At 34.7% G+C, this 27,235-nt stretch overlaps 1 protein-coding gene across 4 annotated transcripts in view; it reads left to right on the top strand.

The window, feature by feature from the left end:
* Window positions 1–27,235, top strand: part of VPS13A (vacuolar protein sorting 13 homolog A) — a 111,488-nt gene that overhangs the window by 20,492 nt on the left and 63,761 nt on the right. For all 4 annotated transcript variants that reach the window (XR_001331455.2, XM_088054416.1, XM_005522646.3 and 1 more), the window contains exons 15-33: window positions 717–852; window positions 1,464–1,558; window positions 2,358–2,500; window positions 3,793–3,994; window positions 4,078–4,192; window positions 6,897–7,033; window positions 10,808–10,940; window positions 11,733–11,850; window positions 15,503–15,641; window positions 19,755–19,839; window positions 21,537–21,709; window positions 23,162–23,318; window positions 23,653–23,732; window positions 23,985–24,044; window positions 24,126–24,282; window positions 24,707–24,823; window positions 24,906–25,009; window positions 25,444–25,611; window positions 26,256–26,563. Coding sequence is in view for 3 of the 4 variants with exons in the window: in XM_088054416.1 (XP_087910542.1) it covers window positions 717–852; window positions 1,464–1,558; window positions 2,358–2,500; window positions 3,793–3,994; window positions 4,078–4,192; window positions 6,897–7,033; window positions 10,808–10,940; window positions 11,733–11,850; window positions 15,503–15,641; window positions 19,755–19,839; window positions 21,537–21,709; window positions 23,162–23,318; window positions 23,653–23,732; window positions 23,985–24,044; window positions 24,126–24,282; window positions 24,707–24,823; window positions 24,906–25,009; window positions 25,444–25,611; window positions 26,256–26,563 (2,627 nt within the window). In the remaining variant the exon portion in view is untranslated. The remainder of the gene's footprint in view (window positions 1–716; window positions 853–1,463; window positions 1,559–2,357; window positions 2,501–3,792; window positions 3,995–4,077; window positions 4,193–6,896; window positions 7,034–10,807; window positions 10,941–11,732; window positions 11,851–15,502; window positions 15,642–19,754; window positions 19,840–21,536; window positions 21,710–23,161; window positions 23,319–23,652; window positions 23,733–23,984; window positions 24,045–24,125; window positions 24,283–24,706; window positions 24,824–24,905; window positions 25,010–25,443; window positions 25,612–26,255; window positions 26,564–27,235) is intronic.

Raw genomic sequence — 27,235 nt, 5'->3', positions numbered from 1 at the left:
ACTACAGTTCTAAGAACAAATTTGTCACTTGGATTGCTTGATATTCGTTTGCCATCCCTATGATGAACTTTTAGTGGTCAATTTTGGATGTAGTCTATACTTTCTGTGAGGATCTAGCATTTGTGAGGACCACTGCACTGGCATCAGATAGGACATCCCCTTGTGGAAATAATGTGGGCAAAGGGAAGGCTTACTTACTAGTCTAACTATATATATCACATACAGGAATAGTTAGAGTAAATACTGTACTATGAGGGTAAATACCTTTTAAATTTCTTAGGGTATCCATCTTGAAGTGAAAAATATAGGGCTGATGTAAAATTTGACCTGTAATGGCTATTTAATTGCTTACATATGTATTTTAAATTATTCTTTAGAAATAATTTATAAGCTGTTGCATATAATGTTCAGAGTTTTTTATGGCGAGAGCTGGAGAGAAAATCTGCTATGTAAGAAATGTTTATTGACCTTTTACATGCTCTGTTCTTTTGTAAAGGTAGTTGTTGTTATGCAAAATGAAACTGGTCCAATAATACACTGTGTACTTGAAAAAGTGACTAGAAGGGAAACTAAAAAACAATATTTTGCCTTTTTAATGGTTGTCTAGTGCAGTTCTGATATGTTGGAGCTGCCTTGGGCAGAGCTTCCTCTTTGTTAGGAAAATAAAGGAAAAGTGTGAAGAAAGTTACTTACCTGAATGTTTTTTTAAATTTAAGGCAACTAAAGCTGGATTGAAAATCTACAGACCAGGAGTAAAACAAGATGATGAAAATTCTGGTGGCTGGTTTAGCTGGATATGGAGCTGGTCAGGTGAAAAAAAGGATGAACAGAGCCAAGAAACAAAGGGTTCAAGTATGATAATTTACTGGTATTTTGTTTGTTACTAGGACTCTAATAGAGTCCTAAGTCCCTAGCAGTGGAACTCCTTATCAAATTATTGGTGTTTACATTTTCTCTTAGCCTTTTCTTTTGCTAGTGTAATTGTTAGTTGCATGTAACAGAAGTTGTACAATTGTACAACTCCTTCTGTTGTTCCTTCTGAACTGCGTTCAATACAGTTGAAATTAATGGAATGTAAACAATTTAACTTGCATACATTTTAAAATTTGTCTATTTCATGCCATGTATAATCATGTTTGATTTATGAGGCAACTACTAAAAGTTATGGAACATAGAAAGTAAATCAGAAAGGCTGTTTCTGTTGTTAGTAAGCTAGAAAGTAGAATAGGTAAGGAAAAAATTTTAAGAGCATTTTAAAGCATGCTTTAGATTGGGAAGACTTGGCTTTAAACTCCAGGGTATTTCCTTCCAGTAATTCAGGACAGTAATTTTGACAGTATCTACTGTATATCATGGAGTTAGCAAGCACAGGAAAGTGTTTAACAGTATTTGCATTTTTCAGATACCTGTTCTGCATATATACTACATATGCATAATTTAACTAACCTCTTGAAATGTGCCAGGTCTTGAAGAACTGATGACACAGGAAGAGAAGGCTAAACTTTATGCAGCAATTGGATATAGTGAAACAGCTGTGGATCCAACTCTTCCAAAATCAGTAAGTCATTGCTGGCTATATGACAGCACACAGTTGGTAGCTTTATCTACTAATAAAAATCTATAAAGGTGTTAGGAAATCACTTTTAAATTACTTGAAGCTCTTTCTCTGTATTTGAATGCTGCTGTTCTGATATGCTTTATGAGTTTACTGCATGCTGGTTTTATGTGTAACAGAGCATCCTTAGATGCTGTTTCAGTATAGTGGTTATAAAGCTTACTTTTGGAATTCTGAAATAGTAAAGAATAAATCTGTGCTTGTTCTGAGAAGAATAAGATCCTAAATCTAGTGTATTGTGGTTTAAACATTGAAGTATATTCATATATTATCTTACAATATTCGAAAGTTTTTTAAGAAAATGCACTTCTTAATGAAGTATCAGGAAGTGCATGGGAATCTAAAATACGAGTGACAGTAGATGAGGTAGAATAAGTGAGTATATAAAGAAAGAGATGATTCAAGGATTGTAATGGGGAAGAGCAACATTTTGAATTGTTCAGAAATAGTATGATAAATTAACCTTTTGTGAGATACCAAGGATGGTATGATGAACTGCATTCTAGCTCGGCATCAGAAGGTCTTTATCACAAAATATGGTAAAGATATCAAAGACTCATGTTTGTAAGGATACTCTACTCTTTAGTTTAGCCTTGCCTCTTCGTAGACTTTTACACCAGCTGTGGTACAAACTATGCATGAAAGCAAGCTTAGTTGCAGCTTTCATCTCTTCATAAACTGTATCAAGATGTATATTAATGTATTTTATACTCCTGTGTTGTTGTCTTTCTGGCATATCTAGTATGAAGCCATGAAGTTCTCTGTGAACTTACTAAGCATGTCGATATCAATAAGAGAAAACAAGCAAACTCCTACACTAATAGAAATTGCATTAGCTGACTTGAGTACAGTATTTACCCAACGACCAGGTGCACAAGCAATAAGGTGAGCTTTCTCTATCAAACTGGTTTTGCCTTTCATGAAATGATGATGAGGATGACTAGTAGGCATTTTAAGACTGTGTTATGGTATTTAAGTGTCATTTCTTGTGCAGTTTGGAGTGGAACCCTTCTGTGGCTAAGGGATGAATCATGGATACTCTTTCCATGGTAGAATACTCTGCATCTTCAGAGGTCTTTGTGCTAATACGGATATAGTCCTTTTTTTTTTCAAGTTTGTCATCGTTATGTGCAAACAATCCAGCTACTAACTTGTAAATTACTTTGAAAAGTGACTGTTAAGTTTCCTTTTGAAACTTAACCTGAGTAAGGTGATCTTACAACCACTTGTTTGTGGGCATTTAACATGACTGAAAAGTTCTTGTATTCCCAGTTCACTTTTAGATTTGTGGAAGAAGGGTGTAACTGATGATTTTTCCTTTGTTTTGTGCTCTCATAGTAGGTGTTGAAAAGCATCTACTGAAATATTTCAATTTTATTTCAAATATAGTGTCTTAAAAATTCTGGGAGAATGTAGCCCTTCTGTTTTAAACCTTGTTCCTTCTACTTTGAGACATATATGTATAATCTACGTATGATATTAAGATACTATTCATCTTGATTAGTTTTATGCATAATTTTTTTCAAGTTTTGCTTCTGCCTTTTCTGTTGGCACTCCTGTGCATCTAAATGGCCCTGACAGTGCTATTGTACTAAGAAAAAGGAAAAAAACAACATTTTTTGCAGTGAAATATTTTTCTTAGAGTGTTGGGAGATAAAAATTCTTAAGCTGAGAGCTGTTACAGAGGTGGATAGCATATTGGAAAAAAAAAAAAACCCTAGACGTGAAAAGTACCTTTTGGAGTAATGACTGTATGTCTTTGTTTCTTTCATTTCTCTGCACTAGAACCCTTTTCTCTCTGCTGTATGTCTGTTTTCCACTTAGAGATATGCCTTCTAATTCCTGAGGTCATACTAAAGAATTCCCATTTGTATCTCTTACCTGCCCTGACACCTATCCTCATGAAAAGTGTATGAAGGAAATAACTTGGATGCCCTTTTGTATTTCGACAGGGGCAGCTAATAGACACAAAAGATAATGAAATGGAAAACAGTTTACACATGGATGTTTGTATTAAATCTTTAGAATAAACTATTTATAGTTAAGGTAGGGTAGAAATTTATTTTACTGGTTTGTGTTTTGGTTTCTTTCAATCTAATTTTTTATACCCTTACCATCTAATTGTACTTAGCCAGATGGATATTGCATCTGAACAGTCTGCTTACATTTCTTTACAGGTTTGAAACAAAAATTAACTCACTTGAAGTTACAGGTGTATCTCAAGAAAAGTGTACACCCCGTCTCCTCTCTTCTCGAACTGTCTATTCGGATGAGAGTACTTCACTTTTAAGCATAATGTTTGAGACTAATCCTTTGGATGAGAAAGCAGATCAGAGGATTAGGATAGAATCACAACCACTGGAAATAGTGTATGATGCAGTAAGTAAATATTTGAATAAGCTATAAATCATCAAAAGTCCTACTAAATAGTAAATTTACCATGTTTTTTTTTTTTTTAACAGGTGACAGTAAATAGCTTAGTGGATTTCTTCAGGCCTCCTAAAGATGTACATTTAGAGCAATTGACATCAGCAACTCTGATGAAACTTGAAGAATTCCGTGAAAAAACATCAACAGGCAAGTGCTGCAATGCTCTTCTGATGGCACACTCAAAAAAAATTTTAGATCGTAGGAGTGTTAAAACTGTATCTTTCCTTATGGAGATGTGTGCATCCAAGTCATAGCTTTCTAACACACCATCAAAATAAGCTGAATTATTCAATCTCATTGCAATGTGTTTATTCTAGGTATTGAATAATTTATGTTTGTATCTTTTTTAACTTAAACAATTTCTGCTTACTTGTAAAATACGCTCCAAAGCCATAGATAGTATTTCAGTATTTTTGCTCCATACAGAGTTAAAAGAGTTTGATACATCTATTTTTTTCATCTCATATGTAAAAGCCCTTAGTTATTTAATATTCTTCAAATACTGATTCTGGGATATTAGTCCCCTAAGTTAACCTCTACATCCTTTTCAGATTCCTTGTTTTTCAGGACATCATGCCTTTGTATAGGTGTTTTCAATTTTCTGACTTCCTTGATGAATATTGATTTGGATTTGGATTGACTCAGTTCAAGTTATATAAACTACATTTATCTGCCTTCCAACTGCTCAGTTTTACAGCCGTTTCACTAGTTTTCATTTCATCCTGTTTTTCTCTAGAGATCTTGTATTTTAAGACATGAATGCAAATGCTGAATACTGTGAAGACTAATACTGAGATCTGTGGAATTAATTAGTTCCAGTAAGGATGTCTGAGACTTTTAAATCAGAGATGTGTCCAGCACAGTGTCCTGTCTCTGTGGATGGGAGTGGATGCTGAGGGGAGATTTCATATATAAATTATTTTTAAAAGGAAAAAAAAACCCAATTGATGTTTTCTGAAACCTCTTTTAATTTTATAACCTATTAATAATTAAATTGTAAGTATAAAAAAATCTGAATACTCAAGTGATAAAGATTTAAAGAAAACTCAAGAAAAATGTTTATTTAATTGATGGCTTTTATCAGGCTAGTATTGGGAGGGAAATCAAGTGTCAATGGTATTTTTATTCATTAGTTCTTCTGTTCTTCTTTGAATGAGCTATTTAATTAAGGACTAAGATTAACCAGAATTATGTGCTTGCTTTTCTGATTTTTTCAGAAATTTCTTGATCGATATTGAGTACATTGATACAACAGTTCATTGTTCATTTCTCAGATGAAATTTTAAATTTGCTTAGATAGAATATGGGTGGTTCTCTGCTCATTAGCACCAAATATAGTGGTGTTGATAATAATCAATTTTTTTGTGGAAATATGAAATCATGCTCTGTGTTTATTACATTTTAAGCATATTACTGTAGAGGTATATCCAATACTGTTTGTACCCTCACAAGACTGCTGAGTAGCCCAGAGCAACTTAAGACCTTGTTCCAGTTACAAATGAAAAATCTGATGGGAGTTCCTAAAAATATGTGGTACATTGCTTGTAAAATCTTGTCTGAGTCTTAGAGAATTGCCAGGGAAAAAAGATTTGATCTGCAGAATATTTTGTTGCAGGGACTATGCTAATCTCAGAGGTAGAATTAGAAAAATGGGAACATAGAAATGTAATTAATATGTTCAGACCTCAAGAATGAGTCCTTAACACTTTTCTTTGAAGCAATAGAAAGTAGCTGGAAAATACAGGGGGACTGTGAACTGCAAAATTGAAGGAACCTGCTACACTGGAATAGTTACGATTTTCTGCACTAAAACACATTACAAAAGCTTGGCTTACCAGAGCTCAATTTATGTATTCCTCTGTGTTTTCTTCCCAAATAAAAGAAACAAGAAAATATTTGTTTGACCTTTCAACATCACTCAAATTCAACTAGTCAGGGCAAACTGAAAAATATTTTTTTATTATTATAAGTCGTTTTGCCTTGCAAATCCTGAAATGTAGTTACCATCCAGTTCTTCACTGACTGGCCTAGCTCTTCTGTGTCTGGACAACCTTTGATACTGTAACAGTTCTAATTATTTTCTTGCCAATGGATGTGTTGACTATCATGTTGTCATCTTCATAATTCATTATCTCTACATCTGTGATCATCAGCTTGTTGTAAATGGGAAATATTTAATGAGTTGTGGCTGCATCATAAGGCAGTTTCCAGAGCTAACTTGAAGCAATACCATTCATTCCTCTTCAGCTGAGCAAAAAAACAGAATTTGACCTCAAAACTTATAACTGTCTAATTTTCACAACTAATTGCATGATTTTTAAACATAGTTTTTGTAAGATTCTGTATTTGCATATCTTTGGTATCTCAAGATGGAGATGTTTGTCAGCAGTTTGTGTAAACTTGTGTATTTCAGTGTCAATAAATACTAGCAGTTTCACCAGAGTGGTGGATTCCCCCAATAAAAAATTCTAGAGCAATTAAATTTCTGAATGTATGGGATATAGTGGGTTAACTCAGTAATTTCAAAGTAGCAGTTCACATTCCATTTCTCCTCATTTCATCTCTGCCCAGTGGGAAACTTTTTTGAGTTTGCATATGTCATGTTGTTGTCCATACTTGTCAGTTAGTACTGTTTGCTATCATAATTTCATCTACTCTATGCTTCTTTAAGGAGTGTCTGTAATGAATTGTTCAGAAAAAATATGAAGAGAATATGTACCTTATTTATCTAGCTTACAGTGCTTATTTAAAATTAGACCTGATTTTATATTTATTGCTTTTTAAAAATCCTATAGGTTCTGTATTAATTACTTCTGTTTCTTTATATTTAATAATTGTACTCTTTTTTCAGGTTTGTTGTATATTATTGAAACCCAGAAAGTTCTTGACCTCAAAATAAACCTCATGGCATCATACATTATTGTTCCACAAAAAGGATTCTATGATCATACATCAAATTTACTACTTCTGGATCTTGGTAGTTTTAAAGTATGTATTTACTCAATGCAGTATTTTACCAAAAATAATTCTTTTTACCTGATTTACCAAAAATTCAGCTTTTACCTGATTTTCAGTATCTTAATTTGAATTTTATGGTAGTGATTAAGTAAAAGTACCTCTTGCAGTTTATGTATTAGGTATTTATTTTAAAGTGTTTTCTAGTCAAGGCAGAAGGTACTGAACTCTTCTCAATAGATTTGTTCAATGCAAATTCTTTTCTAGCAAAAGAATTGCTAGAAAATATTCCTTCCCTAGTATGAAACTGCTGTGGATACTTTGGAGTGTTACATGGAAAATACCTAGTAACTTTTTACATTGCCTTACAATATAAAATAGTGAACTTCTTTCTTACATGATTAAATGGTATTGTTATTTTTCCTATTATTATTAATTGGCCTTTAGTCACTGAATTTACTTTAAAATGAGAAAAGTAAACATACTGGCGATTTTAAAGATAATTTGGATTAAATTAGAGGAATGTTTGAGATAATGATTTATCTTTTTGACTTTTCCCTTGCATAAAGTATGTAAAATTATAATTTATCTTTATAAAATAGAAATAGACTTTAAAAGAAAAGAGACTTTTTCCATATTATTAGTAATCTTCTTACTCACTGATGAACTTGTATTCTTCAGGATAAATGATCTTACATGTGTACAGGCAATTTACTTTCCTTACTTGTACTCTGGGTAAGATTGATTCTGCCACTTACTAACTGTTTAGATTGCTGTCTGTTTTTTAGTAAAAATTTATTTCCAATCTCAAAATCTTTCTAAAGAGAGTTAATTTTCTATGTAATTTCCATAATTACCTTCTGAACATGTGATTTCAGTTAGAATTATGGAATGGTTTGGCTTGGAAGAGACCTTTAAAGTTGAGTTTAATCTCCCTGTAATAAGCAGAGACATTTTAACTAGATCTGGCTCCTCAGACACTTGTCCATCCTGACCTTGAATGTTCCCAGGCATGGGCATCCACCCCCTCTCTGGGCAACTCATGCCAGTGTCTTGCCACTCTCATTGTAAGAAAGTTCCTTATATCTAGTCTATATCTACTCTTAGTTTTAAAGTGTTATCTCATGACTTGTCAGAACAGGTCCTTGTAAAGTCTGTTACCATCGTTCTTTTTGGCCTACTTTAAATCCTGAAAGGCTGCCGAAACGTCTCTCCAGAGCCTTCTCTTCTTCAGGCTGAACAACACCAACTCTCTCTGCCTTTTTCTTAGAGGAGATGCATTCTGTCCCTCTGATCATTTTTCTGGCCCTTCTCTGGACCTGCTTCCACAGGTTACAGCACTCCAGGTGAGGAGCAGAATCCTCTCCCTTACCCTGATGGCCACACTGCTTTGAATGCAGCCCAGGGTATGTATGGCTTTCTGGGCTGCAAGTGCACATTGTCAGGTATCATCCAGCTTTTCATCCACTAGCATCCCCAGGCCCTACTCCATAGAGCAGCTCTCAATCCCATTGCCAGCAGCCTATATTGATCACTGAACTATTGAATCACTTTGATTGGAAGAGATCTATAGGATCATTGAGTCTAGCCATTAACCCAGTAGTGGCAGGTCCACCACTGAGTTATGTCCCTAAGTGCCATATCTACGTGTCTTCTAAATTCCTCCAGGGATGATGACTCGACCAGGTCCCTGGGCAGCCTGTTCCAGTGCTTGGTAACGCTTTCAATGAAGAAATTTTTCCTAATATCCATTCAAACTATCCCTGGTACCACTTGAGTCTGTTTCTGCATGTTCAGTTGTTTGTTTCTTGGGGTAAGAGATAAGTTCCCACCTACATCCCAAGAGCTACAGACTCCTTTCAGGTAGTTTTAAGGCAAGGGCCCTGCCCTACCTCCTTTTCTTCAGACTAAAGAATTCTCGTTCCCTTGGCTACTCCTCACAGGACTTGTGATCTTTTCCCAGTTTTGTTGCCTTTCTCTGGACATATTCCAGTACCCCAATGTCTTTGTTACTGTGAGGAGCCCCAGATAAAGTATAATATGCAAGGTGCAACCTCACCAGTGCCAAGTACAAGGAGACAATCCTTTCCCTTGTTCTGCTGGCCACACTATTGATTTCGGCCACCTGGGCACTCACTGGCTCACATTCCAACTGCTGTGAATCAGCTCGACCTGCTCCCCTCCTCCCTGAGCTGTATCATTAAGCAGAGGGATTCTCTGCCTGGGCACACCTTCTACGGGTGTGCTCACTGCTGCTGTCTGGTGTTGGCATAAGAGTCAGGCACATCCTGCAGCCTGCACCTGCATGACAGCATGTTCCCACCAGAGCTCTGATCAAGTGCATCAGTTGTGGTGGTATCATGCTTTGGTAATAGAGGCTACCCCAGTCCAAGTGTAGGTCCATGCAGTAGGTCATGTTTTAAAAGAATGTGTTGGATTGCTTTGGAAAGTAGAATTAGTGAAGAATATTGCTCTGTAGATACAAAAAATTGTTATCTGGTTGTAAATCCAAGTTATTTCAGTGACAAGTAATTTCATGAGCTCTTCTGAATGTTGGTCATTTGTAGGCAGTTTGTAGAGTTGGCACTTTGTAGCTGTTTGTGTGCATGAGACAACCTCCTGGATCTAATCCTAAATCTAATAGCCCACCTCCTTTTCCATCCATACAAGATGGATTCTTGGTAGAATTGCGTAGAAGGATACATTTCAAAATCAGACTTCAGTGTGTCTGTGAGATCTTTTTCCTGAACTGGATGAGTAATTTTTGGAGTGAATGTGACTCCTAGATTGGTTCCTCTGATTTAATAGAAATTGGAAATATCATAAGAGAAAATTCAGTTGCCTTTCAAGACATGATTAGTAATTCTGTATTCACTTGGAATGACATATGCTTAAGTGAGAGATGGGTCATTTGTTGGATGACTATGCTTAACACAAAACAAATAGTCTTTTTCCCTCAGTTGCATACAGGAAAAGATCAAGCCCCAGGAGGAAAAATGGCATGCAAAATTAAAACTGTCTCTCACTAGATAAATAGGGTTATTAATTTAGTCATTCTGAGTTTGCATCTCTAAGTTATTTTTTCCATAAAAGTTACAATGGACTTACAGTCCAGCAGTACTGAAAAATAAATGCTGTGTCTTAGATGCTATTTTTTAAACCTCTTTTAGTTTTTCTGAATATTACCTGGGTTTGACAAAATCAAATATGAATCCAAAATTATTAGACATATAAGGATGAGGACAGGCACATTTCATCAGAGATGAACATCAGAGAGGGCACATACAAATATGAAATACCAGAGACGCATGGGTGTTTCAAAGCTGAATGAAAGGAATATTGACTGATATTAAAGGAAAGACATTGATGATGAACAGTCCAAATAATCTTTTCCTCTCTGTGTCAGAACTGAATTCAACAGGGTTCAGAAATAAATTTCATGTGTCTGAGTTGTTTAATGCAATAATATTTTATATATAAAAATTCTGAATAATTATGTTACTGGTTTCAAAGGGTTTGAGACTTTATACTTTGGAGTATAAGCCACTTATTAAAGAAAATTACTCTGTACAGAGTACATAGTGTATTTGAATTAGTTTATTTCTTTCTTTGAGGAAGAGATGGTGTTAATACTCTGGTTTTTGTTGCAGTGCAGGCTAGGAATTTTAGATATTTGCTGCTGTGCTGTGACTCTGACCTATAGGAAGGAGTGAATAATTTTTTGTGGTAGGAACAAGTATTTGTAGAATTAGTGCTTTGAATATTTCTGAAATTGATTTCTGCTTTTTTTTTTTTTCCTGATTTAAGATGAGAAGCAAAAGTCGTTCTGATTTATCAGAAATCAAAGTAGGACAAACCTCTATTGAAGATATAATGTCAAGAGCTTATGACAGTTTTGATGTCCAGCTCAGCAGTATGCAGTTACTGTACAGCAAACATGGCAAGTATTCCTGAAAGTAATCTTTCTTTATAGGACTAAATATAATGTGGTGGTTGTTGTGCCACATATTTTTTGCTGAAACAGTGGAGAATCTTTTGGAATGTACTTCTTCAAATATAAGTGTTCTTAATTCAGTACTATGAACATGTTACGAATTTCCAAAACAAACCTTTAGGACTTAATTCCAATCTTAGCAAATTTATAATAAAATTCCTTTTTAAAGACATCTCATTTGATTTGCTGCATAATAAAGGTAAGACTGTAACTACTTTGTTTATGGTATTTTCCTTCAGTGCCTTTGCTTTTCTCCAGATTTAAAGCAGAATCCACAAGTAGTTGTAGGTTTGATCATTTTTTTTGAGGGTAAAGAAAGAATGAGAATCAAACTACTTCAAGAATCGGAGTCAATTTACTTCAATAAGGTATCAAAGGAAACTTTAGTATTTTGGGAACTAGCAACATAGAGTCAGTCATAATCAGAGATGTCTTAAGCATTTAATTCTTAATTCTGTGATTCTAGGGGAGAATCCAGAGCCTAAACTCCCAGTACCGTGCATGTTAAGAACTGTGTCCTTAGAAGCCTACCCCTGGATGGGGTAACTGTGTAGATGAGACTAGGATAAATTCTTAGTCTTATATTTTGTGTGTATAAATATATCTGTTGATAGAGCTTTAAAATACGGCATCTGAATTTTTAGCAATATATACTGATATCAGATACTTGAATTCTGTGATGTGTACTGAGAAGGAATCTCTTTCAATGTTTAAAGTAGATTTTCTCTGCTCTTCTAGATGAGAACTGGCGAGAAGCTCGGAAGCTAAAAAATTCATCTCAGTGTATCTTGCAGCCCTTGGATGTAAAACTGGAATTTAGCAGGGCTATGGTTGTTACAGATGCAAGAATGCCCAGGTATATATTTTTCCTAATTTTGAAATTTTATGGTAAATTACTTCTTTGCAGGGAAAAAGAGGGAAAAAATAAGGATCTGGTCATGCCTGTGCACTTTCGCATTGGCTATATTTAAATCTTGGAAGTAAAATGCATTTTTCTAGAAAAACAGAAAATTAATTAAAATAAGTTTTCAGACTCTGAAAAGGTGATAGAATATTATAGTACTATGTTTAACATATTTAGAGATTCGTATTAAAGATATTACTGCCTCTTCTAATTCAGTCTTCGTAATAGCTACATTTCAGTTCTCATTCCAAATACCAAGGAGCTAAAAATCTGAACTTAAAATCACTTCTCTAAATAGCAAGAAATATTTTGAAAAGTAATTTGCTGTCATACTCCCTCTCTTTTCATTTGGCTTATTGCTCTGGTTATTTTAGCTGCTATGGATCACTTCTTCAAGAAACAGCTCTTAATGCCTTGAGTTCTCACTTAGGGTTTTCTAGCAAAATTTTTTTAGTTAAGGAAATTGTAGCAATCAAAATAAAATAATTAGTACTGTTAGTAACGATTGCATGGTGTAGTGCTGCCACCTTCTGGAAACCTTAGAGGCCAGATTCTGCATTTTGATGCTTAAAACTAACATCTTAATGTTTTCCCTCCTTAATTTTCTCTGTTTGGTGAAGAAGATCAAATAAGGGGAATGCAATTAATAGGAATCTTTTTATGTTAGAAAGTGAGATTTCATTTCTATGGTCATATAACAGAATGAAATAATTTTAATGTAGATTTGTAATTCACATTTCTCAAAAATTGCACAGTTATAACCTGGATTAAGGAGCATCTTCTCTTAATGAGTACACTTGTAACAGTATTGCACTACTACTTGTCTAACTGTCTTGGCTACCAGGTGTGCTTTGGCAGTTAATGTGTCCAAACTGATTCTGGAAAATCTCTGCCTAATTTTTCCCTATATCACATTGGGCACAAATGATAAAGATTAACTGTAGCTTTTGTCTTTTAGCAAGAATCCTCTGAACAGTAAATTTTAGTATAGTTGAATAGGGTATTATGCTCACATCAGCTACATATATATATATATATAGAGATGTATATTTAGTGTACATGTATCTATTCCTTTTTATTTCAGTTTTTGCAAGTGTACTATAGACCCAGTATTATATTTTTTCTGAGTTTTTTTATTAATATTTGGAACTGTATGCATAGAGCAGCATAGTTCTGTTGAGAAAAATGAATGGAAAGATGTTGGTTTTACAGCAAAACCTAGTACCAAAATTATTGTTTAATGTAGTAGATTTTTAGAAATTAGTTTCTTAGTTTGGAAGGCCCCTGTTTTACATTTAGGCATCTGAAAAGCAGATGATTGTGTGTCTCTATTTTTTGATTCCTTGATTGTATGTCTTTCAGTGACCATTGGACTAACTTGAATTCCTTGCAATTTTATTGTTCAAAATACTGATGAATTTACTAGGCTTTGTCCTGACTTTGTTTATAAAGGCATAATTCTATATTGCTGCCTTGAGGAAAATACTGATTTAGGAAATTTTGTTAATGACTACTGTATCAAAGTATTTTCACTGTTCATCTGTATTTTCATCTACTCAAAGTTCCTAATCCTTAAAATGAATTTACGTGCTTGTTGGATATGAATATCTGCATTTCTTTCATTTCTGGTAATAGGAGGCTCCTTACGGTTTCTGTTGCTTCACATTTGAAAGCACTAATACGATCCTGTGATTTTGTAGCCTGTGTTATATTTTTTTTAATGTTTGTTTTATCCTGTTGCATGGTTCCTTCATTTTCTGGAGGAAGATGACTGAGAGTCTGTCATGATTTTTGAAGGTGTATGAAGAAAGTATTAAGACAGCAATATTAAGAGCATCCTGTATAATAGCATTCAGTATAAACACAATAAAAATTCCACTGTGAAGGAATATACCTATTTGCAGCTTTGAGGATGGCATTCTTTTAACATTTCTTTCTCTCTGTTCACAACCAGTCTGAACTTGAAGGAAGTTCTGCACAAATTTCCTCATCAGTTGAAGTACTTAGCTTCTCCATGCCTCAGTCTCTACAAATGGGGTGTAACTGATTCTTCATACAGAGGTTGTCCAAACCTTAGAAGCATTTGTTTAAAAAGCAGTTCAGAGAGCCCAGATTATTTGCAGTTGTCTGCTTTATATCTGCTGAGTGCCTTCCTTCTAAGTGTATGGGCTGTCTGTTGTACAAACACTCATCAAAAATGTTTTAACAATTTTCACGAATTTTTGTAGAGTGGTTTAAGTGCAATGAAAATGAGAATTGCTATTGTACATTTAATTGCTGTTGCTTCTCCAACAAATGAGGAGCACAGTAGAGAGACAGGTCCTTCAAACCTGGGTAGTTACACACCTACCTTAACCTTCTCCATAAAAATAAAAGAACAAGAAGGCAGGGGGGGGATGTGGGGAAAGGGTCTAAATTTCTCTGTGATAGAACTGGAATTAAGAATAAGAATAGTAGTTGAGAATTAATCTCATAAGTGTAAGGATGTAAAGAAATTCATAAACTGAAGAAAACTAGCTACTGTCAGAGTTTAACATGTACATTTTTGTGCTTCCTTAAGTGTCAAAAGCTCTTTTTTCAGATACTCTCATACTCTCATCAAAGTTGGCTGAAATGGATTGAAAATTCAGAGCTTTTTGTTTTCACATCTTCTTCAGTCTTATGTTTTGTGTTGCTTTGAAGACTCAGATGCGAGTTAAGCACATCAAAAGTGGAAGGAAGTAGCTTGTCTTTTTCCTCATACACTATGCAATAAGCATGTGGTGCTACCTGTTAGCTGTTGAACAGACCTCTTTATCTGTTCTAACTAGAAGTTGTAATAAAGCAGAATATGTTATTTGAACAAATTTTCTGCTTCTGTTACACTTACTAGTAAGAGAAACTAAGTTGTGTTTTAAGTCTTTAACAACTCAGTGTGTGTTTGACATGATTCTACTTATATTTTGGCCAAACTATTCAAATACACTTAAAATATGTTATACTGTTTTCTTTTTGAAAGATGGTTATTTTATTATTTTATGACCTTTATTGCTATATGTTTATTCCTTTGTTAAATATTTAGACTACTGCTATAGTCCGCTGAACTATACATGAGTTCTAGGAAGTATTTTGTATTCTTTTTTTTGATGTCTGAACCCTAAACATTAATATGCAAAAAACCCCTCCACCTTCTCTTCTCTAAAAGACCATGTAAAAGCTCAGTGATGTGATTTATTGTAAGTAATTAAATTAAATGCATGAACAAGAGGGAACAATTTCTGATTGAAAGGAAAATTTGCCTTATGTAGCCTAACCAGAAGTGGTTTTTAGTGCTATTTGTAATCCTGATCCACAAGACTTTGTAGCAAATGGAAATATGGAAATATAAATGATGCTACTAAGTGGATATTTGCTGATCAAGGAACTTTCCTGTATGCAACAGAAGGGTTGCATATACACATACACGGATATATACACTATACATGCAGTGGTTAGATGAACAATTTTCTGACCAGGAAGACTTTCATGTTTTTCAGAAGAAAAATAATGTGAAGTTTGATTGAAATAATTTTAAGATTGATTGTTTTAACTGTGAAACTTTTGACTTTGTCTCTTTAAAAAACAGGTTCAAACTGTCAGGACAGTTGCCCTTACTCTCTATCCAAATATCAGACCAGAAGGTGACAAGTATCTTGGAGCTAATTGATAGTATTCCCAAGCCAGAAAGTGCTCCTGCTACCAGTTCTCCTCCAAAAATGACCGAGGTAAGGTTTTTAAAAGAGATTTCATTAAAAATGATCAGAAAAACACCTTCTTGATATTAGCATTCCAGTTTTGGAAGGTGTACAAGACAGTGATGAACAAGCATTGATTCAATGCATCTTGGGAAAGTTAGCTCTTTCTCTAAAGATACAGAAAATATTCTTGCTATTTAGTTTATTTATTGTGAACTTTAGCCACTAATTATGAAATCGTTGTCCACTGTTTGGAGTTAAAATAGAACCCCTCAGAGTTTTACTACTATGGGAATTAATTTGTAGTTTATAATAATCTTGACTAACAAACATACTCAGTTTTGTTGAGGATTAGTTTAATTGTACCTTCAGATTTATGCATGTATTGGAGTGCTCCAGAATTTGGGTTCAGCTGTTTCATGTAGTTGAGAAAAGTTTAAAATGGTGTAATTTTTGAAATTCAAGTATTATGTGATGTTAGATGAGAATTTCAAGAGCCAAACAAAAACTACTCACTATCTGTTTTATAAACAATGCCTGCCTAGCAAAAGTAGCAGGTTTTTTTCAGCTGACCTCAGTGCTTTTCCAATTTCAAGTCCATTACACAATGTTTCTCAGCGGTGGAAGTTCTTCTTTGTACTGATTAGGAGTTTGAAGAGTGGTTCTTGCTCTTTCACCACCGCCTTTCTTGGTGAAAATGGTTTGGGTCATTGTTTTATATCTTCTTCAGAACAGAAATTTGTCCCCTTCCTATTATTCCTGAAAAATGTATTTCCCCTTTTGAGCTGTTCTTAACAAAATTAGGAAATTAACTCACAGTTGCTAATTTTTGACGTGTCTAGTCTGTGTGACCTGGCTATGCCTTTATGTATATGCAGAACATTCCTATCATTAGAATATATGTGAAATCTTAAAAGTAAAAAACAAAATTTGGCTCTCCGTTTTCCTGCCACTTGTAAATACTTTGAACAGTTATCTAGTAACTCATGCACTTGGTTCTACAGGGGTAGTGGTCATCTTTGTATTTGGGTTTTTTTAGATTATTTGATAATTATCTTTCCATCTTTGTACAAATTATTCTGCACTGTTCTGGAAAGCTGTTGCTGCAGTTTGGTATTTTCTGTGGGTTATATTATTTACTAGCAGTAAATGCAACAATTAGACATACATACCTATTGAAAATATATATAGAATGAAGACTGTTTTTTGTGCCATGGTTCTTTCCATCTCGTTAGTGATGCCATTAAAATGCTAGCTAATTCTGACTTCTTTCACTCTTCATATACTAACAATATATCTAGCCAAAAGCTGCCGTAGTCTCTGGTTTTTTGGTGCAAGTAATTGCAGACTAATTTTTTTTGAGCATAGGTGTTGGGACTTTACTTTTACGTAAATAGAATCTGCATGTATAAGATGATGGTCCTGTGCTAATTTACAACACTGACTATACTTGAATTTATTTATAGAATTCAACTATTACTTCTGAAGTATTTTAGGTGACCTTGAAGTAGTTGGTATTACCTGTAAATTAGTTGTGATAAATGCTGGATGAGCTGAGGAAAGACTGTGGACCAAGTATAAATATATTTGCATTATAAGTGAATCCATATCAAAATTTACTCTTAAACCTCTCTGCTCAAGCTTCCATTTACTTCAGAACTTGACAGACTTTAACTGCTGGTATTAAATTCAGTTAATTTGAGTGGATTTTGTGCTTTGATGGTGGCAGATACACTCTCACGCTTTCATCCTTACAGCTGTAATTCTTCAGAACTTTTTTAGCATCACATCATTTCTGAACTGAAAAGGATGTGAAATCCTTTTTCAGAGGATGTTTTCTTCTTTACATTCTGAGTTAGTGGTGGAAATGTTCTTGAGCTGTGAAACAGAAGACATTTTGGAACAGATCCTTCTACATTTTTGCACTCAGCATTTTAGTCCAAGAAGACTCCTCAGTGTGTAAGGCTATTTTTCATGATTTGGTACTATGAAGTCAAATTTCACAGTTTTTTCTCCTTGTTTTCTTAGAATGGGGAAGTGTTACAGATGAGACACTTTCACAGTTACAAGACTCTTAAAATACTTAGTCTATTTATTACTTTTAGACATTTATATTTACTTTCAGACATGAATATATTCAGTAAAGTCAGATTACTTAGGCTGTAGACCAAGAGAGATGTGGGGATGTTGAGAGTGAGATTAAAAATGTAGCCTTGGAAACAATGTTCAAGATGAGTGCTTCATGTTACCATAATGTATAGATTTGATACCATGATTATGTGAATAATTGTCTCAGCCTGAGCTTTGAAAGGGTAACAAGGGAGAGGAGGAGGTGTGGTGGTGCAGGGAAAGAACTGTTGTCAACCATGGAGTCCAGAGCCAAAGGCACTCAAGAAGAAAGGTGCACAGTGTTCCTCTTACTTTGATTCTCTGTGCAGGGCACATGTACTATACATGTGCATGTGGAACTTGCAGGTGAGAATTCTTTACAAACTCAGATTACTGAGATTGCTTTCTGAGGCTTGATGACAAATAAATCATTTGAATACCTTTACTAAGAGAATTTAATTCTATCATATATGAAACCATGTGGAGTGGAGGATTCCTGTTGTAGAGTGCACTCTAGTGGTATTTCACATATTTTCAGTTACTACTCTGGGTTGTGCATAACTGCATTTCACAATTGAAGAATCATAGATTATCCTTACCTGGAAAGGACCCACAAGGATCATCAAAGTCCAACTCTTGGCCCTGCTCCAGCTGTAGGAGTCATACCATGTACCTGAGAGCATTGGGTAAACACTTCTTGAACTCTCTCAGGCTGGTGCTGGGACCACTTCCCTGTTCCAGTGTTCAACCACTTTCTTGGGAAAGGACCTTTTCTCAGTGTCAGCCTCCCTCACACCCCTTCATGCTGTTCACTTGAGTCCTGTCACTGACTGGTTAGCAGAGAGAAGAGATCAGACTCTGCCCCTTTGCTTCCTCTTGCAAGAAAGATGAAGACTACTGTGAGGACTCCTCTCAGTACCTTTACTGGTTGTTTTTTTTCCTTAATGTCTGAAGCAGTGCAATTCAATAAGACAGTGTGCCAGATCCCACACTTGGGTCACAACAATCCAAGCAGTGCTACAGGCTGGGGATAGAGTGGCTGGAAAGCTGTCCAGCAGATAAGGACGTAGAGGTGCTGGGTAACAGGCAGCTGAATATAAGCCAGTATGTGCCCAGGTGGTCAAGAATACCAAGGGCATCCTGGCCTGTATCAGCAATTGTGTGACCAGTAGGACCAAGACAGTGACTGTCCCCCTGTCCTTGGCACTGGTGGGGCTGCACCTCGAATCCTGTGCTCAGTTTTGGGCTCCTCACTGCAAGAAAGACTGAGGTATTGGTCTTTTATCCAAGTAAAAAGTGCCAGGAGTAAATGGCCTCAGATTGCTCCTGAGGAGGTTTAGATGGGATATTAGGAAATTTTTTTCACCAAAATGATTGTCAAATATTAGAGCAGGCTGCCCAGTGGATGAGTTACCATCCCTGGAGCTATTTATGACTTGCAGATGTGGCATTTAAGTTCACCACTAAACCATGTCTCTGGCAGTGCTAGGTTTATGGTTGGAGTTGGTGATCTGAAGGGTCTTTTCTAACCTAAATGTTTCTATGATTCTATGAAAAACAAATCAGCCTTGTCTGCTCTAATGTTTTATGTAGCTCTTTTTTAATTTTTTTCCCCACCCAGCACTTACGTTATTTTTGTAAAGAACCATTCATCTTTATTGTTCTCTGAAGTTGCTGTGTTGTAGTTTTTTGAGTCCTCCCTGCCCTTTGAGGGACTAGGTTTTGTCTTTTATGATTTTTCATATAATGTACAGTTTCTGACCATCTTTTGGTCTGTGAAGTTGAATGATTGAACCTCTTCAGTGTGTTTCCTGGTGTGTTTTCTCTAGTTAGATGCAAGTGCAGTAGCTGCTGTTTCTACCTATTTTAGGTCTCCTTTCTCCCCATGCTTATTATTTTAGTAATGTGTTTACCTTTATTGATTTGCACTTAAACTGAATTTCCCTAAGTTGTAAAACTTGGATGAAGCATATATGCATGCAATAGAATGACCAATAAACACAAGAAAAAAAATTATGCTATCTCCTGTTTCAGGGTGTACTGTCCCCTGTGCTTTCAGCACCACATTTATCTCAAAACATGTGTCCTGTTTTGGATCTTCATTCATTTGCTGAGTCAGGTAATAAAATCTATTTTAAAGTCTTGCTTAAGAAGCGGGTCAAGTCAAGAAGTTTTTGAGTTCTTTGAATAAATTTATTATTCTTGCTGTAAGCAAGGATATGGGGCTTTATTTCAAGTTCTTGAGGGCCGAGTAGTGTTGTATTCTGTTTAGTTTATAACTGATACTGTACAAACTACTTGAGTATTTTTTCATAGCAGTAAAATTCCGTATGCTTGTTTTTGTTGTTCTCTTCTTGAGGGTATAGTAGGAAAATTTTGTTTGGTATGGTAAGTTTATTTTTGTCAGGGCATATGTCACTGCAAATCTCTATTCAGGGCATCTGAAGTAGTATGACATTTTTAGCTTTAGCACGTGCTTATTCCTCTGATGACGGTTTTAATTATTTTCTTATAGTGAAGGATTTCGCTCCTACTTAGGTGGGTTTATTTAAATTATGAGGTAGTGAAATGATGTCCATTAGAAACTGCTGTGTTTTCATAAACATTTTGACTTCTACTGGATTAAGCAGTTGGCTTTGGGAGAATCACTTGTGTTCAATACTACCTTGTTGTTCAAAACAGCTTAGCTAGATCCTAACATTTATCTAGTAGTTACATTAGAAAAATAATAATATATATAATATGTTATTTCAGTGTCAGTCAAAACACTCAACTGGAGAAACAGAGAACCAGACTTCTACTCCTTTCTCAGATTAATGGTTTGTCTGGTTAGCAAACACTAGCAAAATTATCAGCAAAGTTATTATGTCTACTTTATAGCTTTAAATTCAGCATGTACATATATGTGTAAAAATATGTGTTTGTGCATCTTCATGTTTTTTGTATGAGGTTTTTATATGAGTTCCTTTAAGTCTGAAGGTAGAGTGGAAATACCTTTCAGTTCTTAAAAATTGGGCTGAAGTGAGAATGCAGGCTGGCAGCAAGTAATTTGAGAAAGTAATAGCTAGATTTAGATTTTAATGAAGTCTGACTTCTAATCTATACTATACATACAGCTATACAGTCCTTTTAAGTGACTTATGTTAATTCTCGATTTTCACCCTCCAAAAACTCAGGGCTGCTTTTAAGTGTTACAAAATACTTCATGTAATTTTTTGAGTTTTTTTAGAGGGCTATTTCTTCTGCAGTTATCTTATACTTCAGTGTCTTTGGTTTTTTAGGTGAAGGAGAAGACCTTCATAAGACAGTACAATCTATTTATCTTGGCTGTATTTCTGCGCTGATGTAAAGTGGAGTGAAAGCTTGATAGTTCTTAGGAGTCTCTCTGAAATGGGAGATCTACAGCAGGGAGAAATCCCTAACAGTGTGCCTAATATAGAGGCCAAGGCTCCTGTACTTGTCAATGGCAGTCTGACCAGTAGATGAGTTAAGCTGTTAGGTCACACCAAAGGCAAGACAAAGCATCATTTGTGCTGTCATTTGCAAAGCCAAAAGTAAGAGAATGCTGAAGGAAGGAATTAGCTGATGAGATCTGAGGTTTATGGTGACATGATGGAGGCAGATGTAGGTGTGATGTAAAGTGGAGGCAAGAGTTGAGACGTCTGTGGGAACAGATTTTATCAGTTGTTAGTTGTCAGCTAGAGACTTGTATGTTTAAGCTTTTATAGATGTAGATGTAAGAACTCTAGGTCATAGTACTGTAAAATATTGGCTGTGTAAACTGCATATGTAATGTAGTTGTGAATTAATCCTTAGAATCAGAAGAAGAATTTTATGATGCACTAAGCAGTCCTGTGGAAGATGTGCCGTTTTTTGAAGTCCCATCTGGTTCCCTCAAGCAGGCCATCAGTACAAGGCGAAAAACCCTACGCAAACAAGAATCTTTGAAAAATATGACAGATTTCCAGCTAAAGTTTGAAGTAGCTGAGGTAAAATTACTTTTTTGAATTTCCCCGAAGCACAGCAAGACTGTAATTTTTTCAGTGTTTGTTGTGTTTACAACTCTATATCTCCAGAGATACTCATTCCCTCTTTTTGCCTGAAACTATTATGCAGAGTTTTCTCCAAGTCATAGTGTTGCTTCTGTATCCTTGTCATCACTGAAATGCTTTGAGTTATCCCCTCGATTTCTCAACTCACTTTGCCACTGAATTTTCTTTACCTATGTCATTACATATTTGTTTTAGCTAAATATGTGCTTGTGGCATCTTTTTTCCAGATAACTGCTTTGGTCAATTGGAAAACTTCATTAATGTTTTATGTTGTTACAAGCACCATATTTTTCTATTCTAGTTTTTCCCAGATGCTGTTGCCCACATGTGTAAATCTGTATTATCTTGCTGTTCTTCCTGTTTCAGGCTTGCGGGGGAAAAAGAGTATTTTATCCAAATGCAAGAACACTTGCTAACTGTATCAGTTCTAGTAAAAGAGGTGACCTCTTAACACTATCGTTAGCTTTGTCATTAGACCATCATGGCTATGATACTGTTATTCCTGCAACTCAGTGTATTTTACTTTACATTTATTTTAAAAATAAATGATACAAATTCAGATAACTTTACTAATTTTGTTTTGTGGTAGGGCTTACAGAACGTCTTCAACACTCCACAGCTAGCTTGTAGCATATTGTATACTACACCTTTACTACAAATAAAACTGAAGTGTACTGTTTGTGTGATGACAAGACCTCATTTAGAACTACTAGTCTAAAACAAGAATGCTGTGTTTTACATTATTTTCTAATGACAACTAACTTAAAATTTCTAAGAAAAAAATAAATTTGGAATCTATTAGAAATCACCTCTCTTCTCATAGTTTAATATTACTTATTGGGCTTTGTTTTGATTTTCCTTATTTGTAGACAGCAGTACAGGGAAAGGGAGAATACATGTATTTGTTTGGTTGTCAAAATCAGATACAACAGCTCAGCTATGTATTTATTTAACAACAGTATTGTCATGCATTGTGAAAATGTAGTAAATCCTCTTGTAAGACATTCAGCTTGGGAATCTGACTCTTAGGAGGAGAATTCAGAGAAATTCCAGTGAAAATAGTAAACACTTTGTGTTGACTGAAAATCTGGTTTTGACTGTATGGAACATTGCTGAGTGCTTTATGGAATTTTTTTTAAAAAATAATTTAGTTTGTGTAACTGTTACTTTGGTAATACATGTTTGAAATTTCAAGCATGCATGTTTGAAGCTTTTGTTATTTTTTCCAATGCATTTGCTGTACAAAGTTAAATTATCAATACACAAATAGACATTAACCAATAACATAAGTAAATATATTATATTCTGTATAAAAATGAAAAGGTTTTTTTACTTATTATAATCCTTTACTGGTTTTGGGGATGTGTTTTGGTTCTTTTTTTTTTTTAGGTCTTAATTAAATTATGCCGTCTTACTGGTGATACTGAGATGCCTGTGCTCCAGCTTGATATTTTGGGCTTAGGCACTGAAATTAAAATAAGAACATTTGACATGACTGGGAATGCCTTCCTTCGTGAAGTTGGTCTTCTGTGCCCAGAGTATATTGGTAAGTATTTATAATCTGGTCAAGGAATTAATTATTCACTAATAATACTGTGAATTTGTCTTCAAAAACTGTAGGGCTTTTGTCAAATGGGGAAGATTTGCTTCCTAAGGTAAATTCAGGGTGAAGGCAAGTAAATCAGGAGCTCATCCTCTTATTAGTGCTTTGGTAAATATGTTCTGGTGCTGATGATTGTAGAGAGAGGTTTAACTATTTTGCGTCTGCAAAACAGTAATGACAGCTAGGAGCCGAGTTGGCAGTTTATAGATTAAGAAAGTTCTAAATTTTTTTTCTTTTTAAAAAAAAAAAAAATCTGTATTCTTTTTTTTTTTTTTAGATGATAATGACAAGCCAGTTTACATAATTACTACATTGGATAATGTAGAAGATGATCTTCTCACCCTGGAGTATATAAAGGTTAGGAAAAAGACTTTGCTTTAGAATTGTAAGTCTGTCATAAACATCACATTAATATGCAGTAGATGTTTAAGGTTTTTTCCTTACTTATTGATGTTTTTAACATCTTGAGTGTCATGTACAAAGTCTGTCTGCTCCTTCAACAGAGTAACTTTTATATCTTAAGTTGTAGTGATTTTGAAAATAAGTTTTCTTTAATGGAATTAACAAACTTCTGATTTGTTTGTTTTATGTGCACTTTTGGTAAAATAGACTGATATTAAGGGACCAGAACTGAAAACTGCCTGTCAGAATGTTCTACAGAAAATAAAGGTATGATATCTTTTTTTTTAATATAATTTTTGTGAGTTTGGGAGAAGAGGCATACTGGATAAACAAAATTTTTTCTTTTAGGTGAACTTTTCTTCTCTAGATGTTCATTTGCATACTGAGGCTCTGCTGAATGCTATTAACTATCTGAATAATCTTCTACCTAAACAAGGAACTAAAGTTGCAGAAGAACCAGTCCATGAAAAAACAGAGGAGAAGAAGGATGTTCTTAAAAAATTAAGTAAGTTTCTTTCTTTTTTTTTCCTCTTTTCATTACTCTGTCTTCACTTAAGTAAGGAATAAAGCAAATGTATTTTCTATTTTTGCAAACCTGTCAGTGATGTTTGATAGAAATTTTGCTTAGAATAATACGTATCTATATGGTTGTATCTTTAGCCATGTGTAGTTTTCTGACATTTAGGTCAGGGCATACCTTTGCTATGTATTGGAGGCACTAAGTCAATGTAAATAGAAAAGCCATACCTTGTTGTCAGGTTTTTATAGTTTTTTTCCTGGTATGAATTAAGCATTTGATGGCCTTATAGTCATTACATTATACTTGAGGAGCATTAACCTCTTGCTTGCTGTGCAGTTCAAAGGGATACCAAAATAGTACATGTCCTCATTGAAGAATGCTAACATCTGTTATTTTTTATTTCCCATAGCATCAAAAAAATCAAAGTGCGAAGATGTTATTGACCTCATTATCTGTGCAGATTTATCATGTTTGCGTATTTTTATCAGAGAGAAAAGCCATAGAATAGCTGAAATTCACATTGAAGGTAGGAACAAATCTTTAATCACAAAGACACAAAACTTTGTAACCATATTAGTGTATAGATTTTGTATATCTTTTTTTTTGAGGTCTCGATAGCCAAGTGATCATGAAGAAAGCAGCAACTGATGTGACTGCAAAATTGAAGAACATCATTATTGTGGATTCTGATGAGACAGCATTGTATAAAAAGGTAAGAACATGCATGTATTTTCTTAATGGATGCTAAATTAAACTTATTTTTTAGACTCTACTCTCTACTGTGACTTTTTTCAGTCATGTTTTATGTATTTGTTGGGAGTAGGATTCTCTATATAACAGATTGCTTTTGCTCCCACAACCAGTAATTATTAGACTGACATTAATTTGTGCAACTGTGATATTCAGCTGCTCATTGTGCCTCTTACTGTGTTGACTTTAGTGAAGAGAGTTATTGAAGCTGAGATGTCAACTGAGTATTTTCAGCAATTTCAATGGATTTTTAAAATACAATATTTTTCTTCATATATTATTGAGATACTTGAAGTAAAAATGTCTTACTGGTGTGAGGTATATTTTGTTTTGAAGTGAAGTTTCTCCAGTATGTAAGTTTTTACAGTAGAGATACTATTTTTTTTTCTTCTTAAGGCTCTTTACATCACAGAAAAAGAAGTCTTCAACTTCAGAATGGTATCATATGTGAATGCTACAGATGGCATTGCATATACAAATATGGATGTTGTTGACAATCGTATTTACCTAACTGTTGGGTGTATTCAAGTAGTTTTTGTCAACAAGTTTGTTTCATCTATTTTGGTAAGTTAAATTTTCCAAATACTGTTTCTTAGCATCCAGGTGAAGTTGTCTGAGTAAGAACAGGATAAGAGTGTTCCATATGGGCTGGCATCTGTTTTTGTAAGAGCTCTTATATACTGTTGTAAAAACTTTACTGGGGTTGACGGTTGGGCTGTTTATTTTTCTTCTAGATATGTTTGTTACTGTCGAGCAAATGAGTAAGCAAAAAGATTTACTATTGTTAATAGTAATGTTTTTCTTAGATGATTTGTGACAGCTGTTAAACATTCATACCATTAACTATTCATTACACTGAAATATAAGTAAGAAACCATGAAAATTAATGCCCTTTCCATAGATTCTGCTAAGTAAATCAAACTTTTTCTGCTCTTATGATTAAATAAAATGGAATTCCTACAAGTCATGTTTCAAGGTCATTGCTCTTACCATCTAATTTTCCAAATATTTAGTATAGAAATTTATTTATATATATGCATAATTTATCATAGTTGAGGGAAGATTATCTTAACAAATAATTTGGACAAAATGTATAGCAAAAATAACATTTTAGGATGGTTTGCTGTTTAAATAACTATGATTCATAGTGTTTTTGAAATACTGTAATTTTTAATTATTAATTCCTGAGATCTGTATTTCTTTCCTAGGCTTTTATAAATAACTTTCAAGCTGCCAAGGAAGCTCTTACTGAGGCAACTGTTCGAACAGCAGAGAAAGCAGCTACAGGTGTAAAAGAGTTAGCAGAGCGGAGTTCCCGTTTGGCACTAGATATCAATATCAAAGCACCTGTTGTGATAATTCCACAGTCAGCAATGTCTGCAAATGTCCTGGTGGCTGATCTTGGTTTAATCACTGTGAAGAACCGATTCTTTATTGCTAAAACAAAAGCACGGTATACTCTCCCACCTGTTATTGACTCTATGACGGTGAAATTGAGTGAACTGAAGTTATACAGGTAATGTACTGTCAATATTTTAAAAATTAATTTAATCCTTTTGGAATTCTTCAGTGAGCTTCAAGGAATAATTAAATAATTAGCTAATTGCTGGTGATTGATAGACTGTTATCTTGGAATATAACAGTAAACTAACATTTTTTTAAAGCAATGAAAATGTATGGTTCAGGAAAAAGAGCAATCTGCACGTCTTTAAATAGAAGCAAATGTTTGTTCTGGGCAAATTGTGTAGTACTATAGATTTATGCATTATTCATTACTTTGGGACAGGCTATACCTATTTGTATTGGACTGTTTTGATGTGATTTTCATGCTAGGCATAGCAGCAAAGGTACTGAGTTAAATAGCTATAAAGAACTGTTTGAAAATGGTCCTTGGTGGAGGGGGTTCATGGAAGGGAGAGGGAGTGGAAGGGGCTTTTCAAACACAGTTGAAGAGTACTTAAGAAAGAAGCAGTTGCTCTCCACTGGAGAGTAGGTAAGAGATCTGACATGCAGGAGTTTGTGTGTTGTGTTTCTGATACATGCCTGATACCTTCTCCCTACAAAGGAAGGAGGTCTGCTTGGGTGGAGTAAGGCTTCAACTAGAGCTACTTGGAATAGTATAAAGGCACTTTTACAGCATTAGTTAAAAAGATGAGGAAAATACAGAAATGTTTTTTTTTTTTTTAGA

Source organism: Pseudopodoces humilis, chromosome 4, assembly GCF_049639895.1.
Source record: "Pseudopodoces humilis isolate 2021_Gansu_Grassland_sample_001 chromosome 4, ASM4963989v1, whole genome shotgun sequence".
Taxonomy (NCBI): domain Eukaryota; kingdom Metazoa; phylum Chordata; class Aves; order Passeriformes; family Paridae; genus Pseudopodoces; species Pseudopodoces humilis.
Note: the sequence above shows the minus strand (reverse complement) of the source record. Positions and strands in the feature narration are given on the sequence as shown.